The 13,873-nt window shown below is 52.7% G+C and overlaps 1 protein-coding gene across 2 annotated transcripts in view; it reads left to right on the top strand.

Moving 5' to 3' along the window:
* The window catches only part of Creb3l3 (cAMP responsive element binding protein 3-like 3), a 14,544-nt gene extending 2,123 nt beyond the window's left edge, over positions 1 to 12,421 (top strand). Inside the window, exons 2-12 of one of the 2 annotated variants that reach the window (NM_145365.3) lie at positions 3,868 to 3,943; positions 4,093 to 4,247; positions 4,821 to 4,952; positions 5,315 to 5,612; positions 6,567 to 6,673; positions 7,306 to 7,443; positions 8,134 to 8,240; positions 10,165 to 10,233; positions 10,636 to 10,720; positions 11,004 to 11,100; positions 11,616 to 12,417. In NM_145365.3, coding sequence (NP_663340.1) covers positions 4,221 to 4,247; positions 4,821 to 4,952; positions 5,315 to 5,612; positions 6,567 to 6,673; positions 7,306 to 7,443; positions 8,134 to 8,240; positions 10,165 to 10,233; positions 10,636 to 10,720; positions 11,004 to 11,100; positions 11,616 to 11,995 — 1,440 coding nt within the window. In that variant the 5' untranslated portion in view covers positions 3,868 to 3,943; positions 4,093 to 4,220 and the 3' untranslated portion in view covers positions 11,996 to 12,417. Of the gene's footprint in view, positions 1 to 3,867; positions 3,944 to 4,092; positions 4,248 to 4,820; positions 4,953 to 5,314; positions 5,613 to 6,566; positions 6,674 to 7,305; positions 7,444 to 8,133; positions 8,241 to 10,164; positions 10,234 to 10,635; positions 10,721 to 11,003; positions 11,101 to 11,615 lie in introns of those variants that run through there. The other variant, NM_001382818.1, reaches the window with a different exon arrangement.
* The last annotated feature ends 1,452 nt before the right edge of the window (positions 12,422 to 13,873 follow it).

Here is a 13,873-nt window from a genome sequence, read left to right as displayed (position 1 = left end):
CCCCTGCAGGGACCGCATGCACATAATGTGCAGAGGGAACAAGAGCATCTTAGCCGGGTGCAGTGACACATACCTGTCATAGCATCCCTGTCACAAAGCTAAGTGTGTCCCTGGTCTTCAGCAGTAAGAGGGCAGTACCAGTGACACCAGAGCTCCTGCAGCATCAGGCAGAGTTGGGATGGCATCCGGTCTCCGAGGACCTTTTGCTTGGCAACAGGTTTCACTGTAACCTTCATGCCCCTTGACTGTAAAGCAATCACTACTGATGGTAGGAAGACACCCAGGGCTGGGGCCAGTGAAGCATGAACAGGCAGAGGGGCCTGAGGCTGCCCTCTGTCTGATTTTATATTATCAGCAACAGAGGACCCTGGGCTTCCATCTTAGAGAACACAGTTCCCCTGGCACATGGACCCTCTCATATCTGTCCTCACCCTGGCTCCTGGAGAATCTTCTAGAGCCATTCCTAGCAAGGGACTGATCCTACAGGGACCATGCTACAATACCATCCTGTGGGCCCCGTCTGCCCCACAGACCTCTAATGTGACCCTCCAACGTCCAGGTGTTTGCACAGGCTATTCCTGGATGTGAACCCACCTTCTCTCTTCCTGTGCTTCCTTGCTTACCATAGGTACAAGTACTGGCTACCCCACTGTCCCTCAAACTCCTAATACTCCTGCCTCCACCTCCTAAGCACTGGGGTGAGAGGTATGGGCCTCCACACTTAGTTCTAAGATGAACATTTTGGGAGAACATTAAGGTGATCTACTGGGGTCGGGAGCAGGAAATAATTTCTTTTTCTTTCTTTTCTTCTTTTTTTTTTTTTGGTTTTTCAAGAGACAGGGTTTCTCTCTGTAGCCCTGGCTGTCCTAGAACTCACTTTGTAGACCAGGTTGGCCTCGAACTCAGAAATCTGCCTGCCTCTGCCTCCCGAGTGCTGGGATTAAAGGAGTGTAGCACTACTGTCCGGCCAGGAAATAATTTCATAGTTAAGTCCTCTTCCCAGACCTAGCACCCAGGGGCCAAGGGATGGCTTAGCTGGTTACGTGCTTGTAGCATGACCCTGAGAGCCAGAGCTCCCTCAGAGCAGGGGTGGGGGTGGGGGACACACCACACACCTTCCTGGAACAGGACTGATTAAAAACGCACGACCAGACAGACTGGGATGAAGCCTGATAGAGTTACCCAAGAGAGCAGAGTCCCCTGTGGCCACCCAGTCACACCCATCACTATCACAAGGGAGTTACTCACACCAGGGGGGAAGGGGAGACTCTTCATCCTCTGGTGGGACAGCTCAGGTGAGCAGATAAGTGATGAGGGCCCAGAACAGCGGATATGGGTGTGGCCTGGCAGGAGGAGCCAGGGTGAGTCAGGTGCTCTGTCCCTCACACAGTGCAGTCTGTCCTGACACACCCAGCATGGTCAGGACCAAGGGATCAAGCTGCCAGGGAGGGACAGAGACAGCCCCCAAGCGTCACCATCACAAGACAGTGGCTGTGAATTTCTTGCAGACGCGCCTTGTCATAAAGTAGCCAGCGAAGAACAGACCTGGTGAATTATGAATTAATTACTAACTTTTGTAGTATTAGGGATGAAGTTCTGTATGCCTCATGGCAAGATGGGGTAAAAATTCATGACTCAGCAATGCCCCCAGCCCCTCACTGGGGGATTCCAGGAGAGGCTCCACCCATGACCACACCCCCAGGCCCTCACTGGGGGTTTCTAGGCAGGGTTAGGGCTATGCTATTGAGGTACACCATGCCCCTGGCTCTTTTCGCTTTAATTTTGTTTATTTTTATTAGGTTTTTGTTGTTTTCGGGTTGTTTTGTTGTTGTTGTTTCTGGTTTGGTTGAGTTTTGTCATTTTTCTTTTTTGTTGTTTTTGTTGTTTGCAAGAGAGGGTTTCTCTGTGTGGCTCTGGAACTTGTTCCGTAGACCAGGCTGGCTTTGAACTCAGAGATTTGCCGTTCTCTGCCTTCCAAGTGCTGGGATAAAAGGCCTGTGCCTCCACTGCCCAGTGACTAGTGTTTTTGTTTTCTTTTCTTTATTGTTTGAGACAGGGTCTCACTACCTAGTCCTGACTGTCCTGGAACTCACTGTGTAGACCCTGCTGCCTTCAGACTCACAGAGCTCCGACTGCCCTGGCCTGCCTTTTTATTAAGGGAGAGCCCTAGCACACAGGAAGATTTAAAGTCTTCCTGTCTGGTGCTCTGGAGAAGCTGGTGGAGAAGCTGGGAACACAGACTCTGCCAGCCGGTGGCCATTCTCTGGCCAGTGTGGCAAGAATGAAATCACTTGTGATCACACATTCTGGCCAAGTCAAACGCTACCCTAGGAAGCAGACACGGATGCCCTTGGGGACTGAGAGAACTGCAGAGGCCAAGGGCCATTCAGGAGCCCACAGGACACTGAGGTGTGGGCCTGCGATGCGCTCTGTGTGGAGTCTTGGACTCTGCAGGACACTGAGTACTGTCCCCGGCCTCTGCTCATTCCAGGTTCCTGCCGAATAGACGCCAGAAAGTCCATTTCTCCTGACATTGCCCTGGGCACCCTACCCATTCACTGAAGTCCTACCAACTTCCATGCTAAACTCCTTGAGAGGTCGCAAAGCCCTTTGAGCCCTGTCCCATCCCATCCCTTCCTCTACTCCTTTCTTCCCTGTGCTAATTCTGGCTCTTTTTCCCTGTCACCTCTTTCCAGGCCTCAATTCAAATGTCTTTTCTCAGAGAATTCTCTCCATCCCTTCACCTCAGGCTGTGCCCAGGGTCTCAGCCCTGTGCTGCACCCCCTTCTGATGCAGTCAGTGGTTGCTAATGTGTTTTCTTGCTGCCTAGGTGTTCGCTTATACCCCCTCCCCCATAGACTGTCATCTCAAGGGCAGTTTCTCGCTCCTCTTCCCTCCCCCTTCCTCGTGCTCCAGCCACAGAACAGTCCTCCGTGCTCCTTCAGTGCCCGAAGCTCCATGCTGCCCCAGGCTTTGCACAGGTTACCTCTTCAGCCTAAAGCGCCTTCCAGCTGCTCTTCTCAGTTGACCCAGTCTCCCTTCCAGGACTCTGGGTGACCCTGAGTCCTTGCTTTGGAGTCATTCGGTATCTTGATGGCATTTCTCTCTCAAGTTGTACTCATCTCTCTACCCAACTCAGTCCAGGACGCTCGTAGATCGATTGGCCATGCCTAAACCAGTAGCTGGCACATAGGAGCTCCTCAATGAGCAAGTATCAATCGAGTGTCAACCGTATACCCCCCCCCCCATTCTGGAAAGGAGCAGCTAATAATGACCTATAGAGCCTATCCTGGTCACTGAGTGAGGAGGCTGCTGTGGCTGGAGCAGGGGTGCAACTGGGGGTTACAGGAGTAAAGGGTTGAGGGCGCAGAACAAGGGAGACAGCAAATGAAAGAAAAGCAGGAAGCAGATGGACATGGCAGACAGGACTTTGAGGGCTGTGCAGGAGTTGGCAGAGAGTTTGTCTAACATGCACACTGAGCTTGTGCCGCTCCACATCAGCCAGGAGGTGAAGGCAGGAGGATCATCTGTAGGTCAAGTTGTCCTCTGAAAAGAGTGAGTGGGACTGGGCTGGGCCAGGAAGGACACACGAAAGTGATGGAACAGAATCCATCACAGGGACAGGACAGGTGGCCTAATGCAGGTGCAAAGGCCCCGGGGTAGGGAAAGTGCAGTTTGTATAAATATTTGTTGGCTAAGTGCATGCAGGGCGGGTGATTCCAGAAGGAACTGATTAACACATGGGACAGTGGGGGATGCGCTGTGCAGCAGTGGCTCCTGCTTTGCTCCTACAGGGTTAGCGGTTGTCACCTTGCATGACGGCATGAATTCCATGCACCTATGGTCGCTATTTTTCTCTGTCACAAGAGCTGGCAACCTACCCAAGGACCCTGGGTTTTGCTGGAGATCCAACATCCGGTGACGCTAGACAGAAACAGTAGCTGTAAGTAGGGGAGAGGTCACACAGACCCGACACCCCAGACTTTGCTCTTTGCTCCCTGGAAAAAGCACAAAACAGAAAGATAACAGTCGTCCCACCCTCCCCCTGCCACGGCCACTCACCATTGGTCCGCGGTCCTGCCTGTCTCCCAGTCAACAGCAGGAGCTGGGCTGGGAGCTGCTGGCCTGTATTTCAGCATCTTTGGGAGGTGGAGACGTGGCAAAGGCTGTAGCAGGCGGTGACAGGGACCCGAAAAGAGGCTGCCACAGGCACGGGACTCATGGATGGGGACATAGCGGCTGGAAAGGTGAGGGGCCACGGTGGGGACGCTGAGCCGGGGGGGGGGGGTTGGCAGCCTGATAGGACCCCATCATACTGCTGGGAAGACTGAGACTGGAAAGGGGGATCACACTGAGTTCACATAGCCTTCCAGGGACTTCAGGACAGTTTGATCCAGGCACCAATATCTCCTCTGGAATTAGGGTTTCTCTGTGTAGCCCTGGCTGGCCTCGAATTCACAGAGATCTGCCTGCCTCTGCCTCCCGAGTACTGGGATTAAAGGTGTGAGCCAGCCTCTCTACTTGTTGTTATAAACATATATGTTAAAAATTTTAACTATAGTGTATGTGTGCCATAGCACAGGAGCCATATGGATTTCTAAATTTTTGGTTTGTTTTGCTTGTTCTTTGTTTTGAGTCTTGCTAGTGGTAGACCAGGTTTACAGACTCTTGGTTACCCCAGTCCAACCCTGCTTACATTTCAGGCAGATTCACAGAGACCCAGCCCGGGGGCTGAATGGAAGTCACATTTGGCCTGGAAGGAGCTGGGGTGCTGTGTATAAGAACAGAGTCCTCTCTCTCTCTCTCTCTCCTGGATCTAGATGGCGTCCCCTGTCTGTGCTATGGCGCCCTTGGACAGCATGGAGGTCCTTGACCTCCTGTTTGATCGGCAGGACGGCATCCTGAGAAACGTGGAGCTGGCCGAGGGCTGGATCCTCGCCAGAGAGGAGCAGGTGAGGGTCCCCCGGGAGATTTCCAGCTACAGCTGGGGTGGGGCACAGGACGTGCCACTGAACTGGGCAGCCTGTAACCCTCACACATCTGCTTAAGGCAGAGGAGGGAGGGAGATCAGAGAGAGAGCATGGTACTCACCCAGAGTCACATAGCCAACTTCCACCTGCGTTCAAATTCAAACTCAGAACACAGTCTCCTGTTCATATCTTTCCCTGTTTATCCTTTAACTGCCATTTCATCTCAGATGCTCAGGGAGAAAGAATGACTCCCTCTCTAAGACACAGAGAGGGTCAGGGATTTGCCCGGAGTCACACAGCAATCTGAATAAACATGTGTCTTGCTCTCTCCACTCCCATTCTAGAAAGTTCTACTAAATTCTGATTCTGATGAATTCCTAAATTGCATCCTGGGACCTGGAGACTCTGACCCCAGCTCTCCATTATGGTCCCCCGCTGACAGTGACAGTGGCATCTCTGAGGATCTACCTTCAGACCCCCAGGACACCCCTCCTCGTAGTGGCACTGAACCAGCCAACACGGTAGCCAGGTGTCACACCAGGGAGCAAGGCAAGGGGCCCTGCCCCTCCTATCTGCCCAGCACCCCATGCCCTGAGCCTCCAAGGACACAAGTCCAGGAGTCCTCAGTGGCCATTGACCTGGGTGAGTATGAGGCTAATGGAAACCCTGGGGCAGGGGACACCGAGGGGCCAGGGACCCTGGGAGAGGAGCCCACCAGCTCAGTCCTGAGACACAAATGCCCTCAGATGACTCAGACAACAGGCAGCCGGGGTGCAAAGCCAGAGGGCGGCCTGAATCTGGGTGCCTCCAACTGTGGCTAACTCAGTAGGTGCTCAATAAAAGCTGGGGAGATTCCGGAGCCCTGGCACAGGTACAGATTCTGCCCCGAGAAGGACAACTTATCAGAGGCTACCTCACAGATCAATAATGATTTACTTAGGGGACATTGATCAGCACCCCTAGCCAGGCAGAGCCTCAGCTAAAGATACAGGCAGCCTCTGGCTAGGCTCCACCCCTGACCACGCCTCCAGTTCTGTATGAAGATTTGCAAGGTGAGCATTCGTCCCATTGGCAAACTAATAAAGTCCAGGCTCAGGGCAGGGAAGCCCATTTCCTAAGGTCACACAGCTCTGCGAAGTCTGGTGCTGTTAAACAGCATGGCCACCAAGAGGTGCAAGTTACGTATGACACAAACCTCCCAGTCCTGTACCGCTGGGTGGCAGATACTCTGTTATACCAGCTGTTAGTTCCTTACAGAATCCTGGGCCTCTATAGCCCAATGGCACAGACTCACAAGGTAGGATGAGTGTAGCAGAGGGGAAACTGAGGCACTGGACACATTCCCTTCCATTCAGGCCATGGTCTTGTGGCACCTGCCTTCAGTCCCTGCACTTGGGAGGCAGAGGCAGGTCTCTGGGTTTGAGGCCACCCTGGTCTACAGATCAAGTTCCAGGATAACCAAAGCTACACAGAGAGACCCTGTGTTAAAATAATAGGGGAAAAGGCCTCTGTTTTTGAAGCTGTGGGGACTTGTTGGAGCTGGCCACTGAGACTGAACCACCTAACTTCCTCTCTGTCCCTTCCCCACCTGGCCAGACATGTGGAGCACAGATACCCTGTACCCGGAGGAGCCGGCTGGCTCGCCCTCCCGCTTCAACCTCACTGTGAAGGAACTGCTGCTGTCCGGTGGCAGCGGGGACTTGGTAGGCATCCCCATGTCTCCCGGTTGTCTCAGGTCCTGGATGTCAGGAGGAACCTCCCATGTCTACCTTGCACAACCTGGGACCCAGAGGCCCAAAGAGGACCTGGGTGCATCTCAGTCCCAGTCAGTGCATCCGAGCCCTGAGCTGACAGGCGCTCTCTGATAAAGAAGAGAGAGACAGAGACAGAGACAGAGACAGAGAGAGAGAGACATAGAGAGAGAGAGAGAGAGAGAGAGAGAGAGAGAGAGAGAGAGAGAGAGATTCCGGAATAGAAGCTGAAGGGGAAGGGGGTTCCACGGTAAGGACACGCTACCTGCCAGGAGAGAGGGTTAGGCCAGAGACTACTGGAAGCAGAGGTAGCGTTCACCTATTTAGGTGGTGATGAGGCAGGACCGCTGCGTCTGTCAATCAAGCGATCCTCTCCACCCTGAGCTCTGCCCTCACCCCCCCCCCCCCATTTTACTTTTTGGAGACTTGTGTCTTGCTAAATTTCCTAGGTGGGTCTTGAACTTGAGTTCTTGCTATCTCAGTAGTCCTGGGTGCTTGGGTGACTGGACTGTCTCTTCCCATGTGTTCACATGTTTTTAGTTTTGGAGTCTGTGTCTCTGTTGAAAGCCCCTTCGTTTCCATAGCAACAGCATTCCTTGGCTGCCTCCCAGCTGCTGGGACCTGGGAGTGGGCACTGCCAGGAGCTGGTGCTGACAGAGGATGAGAAGAAGCTGCTGGCTAAAGAGGGGGTGACCCTCCCCACCCAGCTGCCTCTCACCAAGGTATGTGTACCCCGGGGTATCTGCACACATGTTGACTGGAACCTATTGCATGTGACTGGGTCTCATTTTATAGCCAGGGCTGTTCTCAAACTAATCCCCTACCTCCACTTCCCAAGTGCTTCAGGGACAGGCATGTACCCCAGTGCCTGGAGTACGTGCCTGGGGATAGAACCACTGTGTGGCCCTGGCTGTCCTGAAACTCACTCTATAGACCAGGCTGGCCTCGAGCACACAGAGGTTCTCCTGCCTCTGCATCCCAAGTGCTGGGATTAAAGGTGCGCACCACTACCAGATTTTTTTCCTGCTTTCATTTTATACAGGTAGCTAAGGTGCTGCTCCTAGGTAGTGCCACCAGGTGGTACTGTGGCCTGAGACACTGAGCCAAGATGGCAGCCACACATTTTCTCAGTGTGGGGTCTCCACTGTGGGCAAAGGAAAGCATCAGAGCATGCACAAGGCCCTGCGTTCCATCCCCAGCACCACAGAAACCTGGCTGTGTGGCACATGCCTGTCACCCCAACACTCAGGACGGGGAGGCAGAAGCATCAGGAGTTCAGGGTCATCCTTGGCTATCTATGAGTTTGAGGCTAGCCTGGGCTACATAAAATCCTGTCTCCTGCAAAGAAACATCTCTGGTTGGGTGTGGGGTTGGAGTCAGCAGAGGCTGACGACATGCCCCTTCCTCTCCAGTATGAGGAACGAGTTTTGAAAAAAATCCGCAGAAAGATCCGGAACAAACAGTCAGCTCAAGAAAGCAGGAAGAAGAAAAAAGAATACATTGATGGTCTGGAGAACCGGTAAGGCAGGCCATGGGCTGTACACTCCTAATAGAAACCGGGGCAGAGATAGGCAGCCTAAAAAAAATTGGGGTTGATGTCCCACTAGGAGACACACACATTGTTCAAAGACTGCTAGGGGTGGCTAGGCATCGACTTGTTTGTTTGTGTGTGTGTATACACGTGTATCTGCACTGCCATGCTCCTGTGGAGGCTGGAGGGCAACCTATGGTCACTGGCTTCCTCCTCCTCCTATAGGGGTTCATGGGAGTCAAACTTGGGTCATCCAGGCATGGTGACAGGTGTCTTTGCTGTCTGTGCCCACCGAGCTGTCTCTCAGGCCTTTGGTGGTTTTGAGTCCTGTAGGGAAATGGCACCGAGAAAGGAAAGGTTGTGTGTGACCTGCTCAGCACTGTGGGGTCAGTCCTTGCCTCTGTGACACCTGTGGAAAACGTGAGAGCACCCTCGGGGAGTACTCAGCGCACAGGAGAGGGGGACATGCTTGGCAGGCTCTCTCACCGTCAGCTGCAGAGATGACGGTTAGCAAAGTATGTGCTGTTCAAGCATGTGGACCCGAGGTCAGTTTGAGCATCTGCACACAGAAGGCCAGCATGGTCCTGCCATACCAACACTCCAGAGACTGAGGCATCGTCGGGACCCCTGGGGTTCACTGGTTGGCCAGTGTAGCTTAGTGACTCCAGGATCAGTGAGGGATGCTAGTATCAAAAGAATAAGGCTCACTGGTTACAGGTTCTTGCTGCTCTCTCACAAGGACACAAGTTTGATTCCCAGCGTTGGATGTTCACAGCCCCTGGGATGCCAGTTGCAAGGAATATAACTCCTATTTCTGCTGTGGTCACCTGCATTAATGTGCACATACACAAACATAAACAAAATAGGGCTAGAGAGATGGCTCAGCGGTTAAGAGCACTGGCTGCCCAATTCCCAGCAACCACATGGTGGCTCACAACCATCTGTAATGGGGTCTGATGCCCTCTTCTGGTGTGTCTGAAGAGAGCAATGGTGTACTCATATACATACAATACATAAATAATGGTCGGGCGTGGTGGCGCACGCCTTTAATCCCAGCACTCGGGAGGCAGAGGCAGGTGGATTTTTGAGTTCAAAATACAAAACAAAACAAAAAAAAACCCAATACATAAATAAATCCATATATATACCTGTGCATGGAGCCAGAGAGACAGCTCAGTGGTTACACCACCAGTTGCTTTTGTAGAGGACCTGGGTTGATTTCCCAGCACTCACATAGGTGGCTTACAACTGTTACTCCAGCTTCATGGTATTCAGCGCCACCTTCTGGCCACATGGGTGAAGCATGCACATGGTACTTGTGTATGTGTGCAAGTGCTCTCATACACACACAGGCCAACACCCACACATTCATATAGATAAAAATCTAAACATGGTGGCCTAAACCTTTTTTTTTTTTTTTTTTTTGGTTTTTCGAGTCATGATTTCTCTGTGTAGTCCTGGCTGTCCTGGAACTCACCTTGTAGACCAGGCTGGCCTTGAACTCAGAAATCCGCCTGCCTCTGCCTCCCAAGCGCTGGGATTAAAGGCATGCGCCACCACCCCCGGCTGGCCTAAACCTTTAATCCCAGCACTGGAGAGTCAGAGAAAGAGGATCTCTGTGAGCTCTGAACCAGAAAGGGCATTATAAAGAGAGACACGGTCTCAACAACAACAATAAATATTAACAACAATAACAAAAAAAAGAGGAAGGTGACACTTGGTGTCACCTCCCCTCCTCCACAGGCATGCACACACTCCAGAACACACAAACAACTGTTACAGATGCAGTGTGGCCTCAGGCTGTCCCTTGTCCTTTCTGGATTTGGGGTCCCTGTGTATAAATCAGGAGGCGTCCATGGGGCTGTCAGGTGACAGAAATGTTCTCAGTGTCACTGGGTCCTTGTTCTTACAGGATGTCAGCGTGTACTGCCCAGAACCAGGAGCTGCAGAGGAAGGTTTTGCATTTAGAAAAGCAAAATTTGTGAGTGTGTTGATTGGGGCTGGGGGTGGGGTCTTCCCAAAGAAGAACAAAAAGATGGCCCCGTGCCTGTTAGATGGCAAGTGACTAGACCTCCGTCCACCATAGGGCATTTGGACTCGGGACTTTGATGGGTACTCGAGGGTTGGCTAGAGAGGAACTGGCATATACGAAGTCTGGGCTGAGAGAGGACCAGCTGTAGACATATCGGTGGAAACATCATCCTTAGTACAGAGGGCACAGCCTGTGCAAAGGTCCTGGGGCAGGATCAGAGAAACTGAGGGGCAGAGAGTGTGTCCTAGGGAAGGTGGAGTCTGTACACCATCAAGTCTTGGGATTCCAGAAAGGGCAGGGAAGGAAGATGGGAGACTCCAAGGGCTCAACCTAAATGTGTTTCCCTGCAAGGTCTCTTCTGGAGCAGCTGAAACACCTGCAGGCACTTGTGGTCCAGTCAACCAGCAAGCCAGCCCATGCAGGCACCTGCATAGCGGTGAGTCCTGCCTGCAGCCACTCTTGGGAACCCCAAGACTGGTGGGGTCCTTGGTCTCAGTTGAATGACGTGTGTGTGTGTCTTCAATAGCAGGAGACAGATACAGGGGGGATTGTGTCAAGTTACAAGTCAGCCTGGCTATAAAGCAAGTCTGTTCCAATAATCAACATGTATATCTAAAAAAATTTAGATAAAAGAAAAAGTCTCAGCCTCCTCCTGAGACCCACACTCTGATAGCTGGACCCCAGCTTCCCTGCCTGTGACCCCACCCCATCTCCGGCAGGTCCTTCTGCTGTCCTTCGCCCTGATCATCCTCCCCTCCATCAGCCCTTTCAACTCCAACAAAGTTGACAGCCCTGGAGACTTCGTGCCAGTGCGAGGTAGGCAGTACCAGCCTTCGGATCCCCAGGGTGAGGGTGAGGTGCCAGGGGCAGGACAGTGGTCTGCTATGCAGGGCCTTGGCTTCCATTCCCAGCATCATAGATACCAGGGGTGATGGTGCAGGCCTGTCATACAGCTCTGGGAAGGTGGAGGCAGGGGATTACTTCAGAGCTATCCTTGGCTACATAGGACAACTTGGGCTAAGTGAGACCCCTGACAAAACATGTCAACACACACACACCCCTCAAAACCAAAAGCCCATACCATATCAGGAGACTTGAGGCGGATGGCTCAGAGAGTAGATACTTGCCACTAAGCCTGAGAACTGGAGTTTAAGTCCCAGATACACAAAACGGTAGAGAACAGAATGTTGCCAAACTGTTCATACAATGAGTGTCACACAACCCAGGGGACACAGTTGCCACTACATCCTGCCCACCTAGGGCAGGTGAGACTCCACAAAGCTGAGGCTGTGCCTCATGCCTGCCTCTTCTGACTCCCTAGTTCTCCCCAGTGTTTTCCAGAACCCTCCACAACCACGCTGCATCCCGCGTGGCTCCCGATGTCACCCCAGGATCTGAGGTCCCAGGACCTTGGCCCGACGTTGGTACCCCCCACAAAGGCCCTTCCTCCGGTGGTCTCAGTGCAGACTGGGGAAATTTTCTGGAAATTCCAATGTTGGACAACCTGACAGAAGAGCTAGACAACTCCACCCTGGTGCTGGCCAACTCCACAGAGGACCTGGGACGGGCCACCCTGCTGGACTGGGTGGCTTCAGAACCACTGCTCAGTCCAGGCCGGGTTGGGCTGGAGATACCAGGGGAGATGTGGCTGTCCTGGGTACCAAGGTGGCTTAGGGTCCGTCTGGTGCAAGATGCATTGGGGGTGCTGTGACAGACTCAGACAGCCCTGGGGACGACTGCCTCCTGGAGAAGCTGACCCCCAAGTCAGGGGGAAATGGGGTTTCCAGGCACAGAGACATGAAGGCCCTGGGGTAGAACAGGAACCAGAGCCCTTTACCCATACATGCAGACAGACTGACACTAACACCTGAACCCTAACCTCCAACCATGGAGCTCCTACTCTCCCCTGACCACCAGGAAGATGCAGAGTCTCTGGGACCTGGGCTTCCCAAATCAAGGTTTAGCCCACAAACTTCCATCTTCCTCTTTTGGAGAGAGGTCTTCCTCTTGTAGACCAGGCTGGCCTCAGATTTACAGAGCTCTACCTGCTTCTGTGTCTCAAGTGCTAGGATTAAAGGTGTGAGCACCACCTCCTTTTCTAAGACTTTGTGACCTTCAATAAAGTATTTTGACAAAACTGGGGCTGCGGCTCAGTGGGTAAAACCTTTGCCTAGTTTGTATGAAGCCCTTTGGCTCCATCCACAGCAGCATAGGAACCAGGCACAGGGTATACACCTGTTATCCCAGCACGGGGAGGTAGAGGCAGGAGAGGAGGACCCAAGGTTCAAGGTCAGGCAGATGTGGGCACACACCTTTAATCCTAGCACCTGAAGGCTGTATGCAGGTAGATCTCTGAGTTTGAGGCCAGCCTGGTCTACATAGTGAGACACGGTTCAACAAAACAAAACAAGGGGCTGGCGAGATGGCTCAGTGGATAAGAGCACTGACTGCTCTTCTGAAGGTCCTGAGTTCAAATCCCAGCAACCACATGGTAGCTCACAACCACCCATAATGAGATCTGATGCCCTCTTCTGGTGTGTCTGAGGTCAGCTACAGTGTACTCACATATAATAATAAATAAATCTTAAACAAACAAAACAAACAAACCCCCAAAGCCAGGCAGTGGTGGCACACACCTTGAATCCCAGCACTTGGGAGGCAGAGGCAGGCAGATTTCTGAGTCCCAGGAAAGCCAGGCTACAAAGAGAAACCCTGTCTCAAAAAAAAAACAAAACAAAAACCAAAACAGAAGTGAGTTGAGCAGAGTGGAGCCTGGAGGGCATGAGCTCTGGCCTGTGCCTCCAGGAGGGTCTTGGCTGGCTGCCCCCACCCCCTTGCACTGATTTTATGGTGAGGAAGCTGGCGGTGAGGGGGATGATTGTGTCTGGTCTTATGGGCAGTTCACAACAGCCAGTAAACACAGGAGGAAAAGGGGGCAGGAGGAATAAGAGAACTCTTGTGTCATGGATGGCGGCCATGCTTCAAATGCCAGCACTCAGAAGTCAGAGGCAGGAGGATTTCTGTGTTCAAGGTCAATCTGGTCTACAAAGTCAGAACAGCCAGGGCTACACTGAGAAACTGTCTAGAAAACTCAGAGACAGTCTTGGGGTGGATAACAGGGCTCGTAAGGATGATTGCAGGGCAAGCATCAATTAGGACCATAGTTTGAATCCCAGTAAAGCGAGCTGGAGGCAGGGCCTGCCTGAATGCAGCTGCAGCCTTGCCAGATGTGTGTGAAGGGTGGGTCCTCAGCCTAAGTCTGCACGAGCAGTCAGTGCTCCTAACCACTGAGCCATTTCTCAGCCCCCGGCTGTCCCGTGTGGCTGTCTGTGCACAGGAGGCCAGGAGGGGCACCTGACCCTCTAGAGAGAGTAGGTACAGGCTGGTGTGAGTCTCCACGTGGGTACTGAGATTCTGGGGCCTCTGTGGGAGCAGCTGGTGCTGTAGCCTCTGGGCCATCTTCTGAGCCTGATGGCCTCACCTATTCACCTAGGACAGTTAACCAGTGAGCCCCAAGCATTTGCCTGCCCTCGCCTCACTCCAGTGCTGACATTACAGGGGTCACAACCCTAACAACTGTTCCCATGGT

The sequence above is a fragment of the Mus musculus genome, chromosome 10 (genome assembly GCF_000001635.26).
Source record: "Mus musculus strain C57BL/6J chromosome 10, GRCm38.p6 C57BL/6J".
NCBI classification, from domain to species: Eukaryota; Metazoa; Chordata; class Mammalia; order Rodentia; family Muridae; genus Mus; species Mus musculus.
This window is presented reverse-complemented; position numbering and strand designations above follow the sequence as displayed.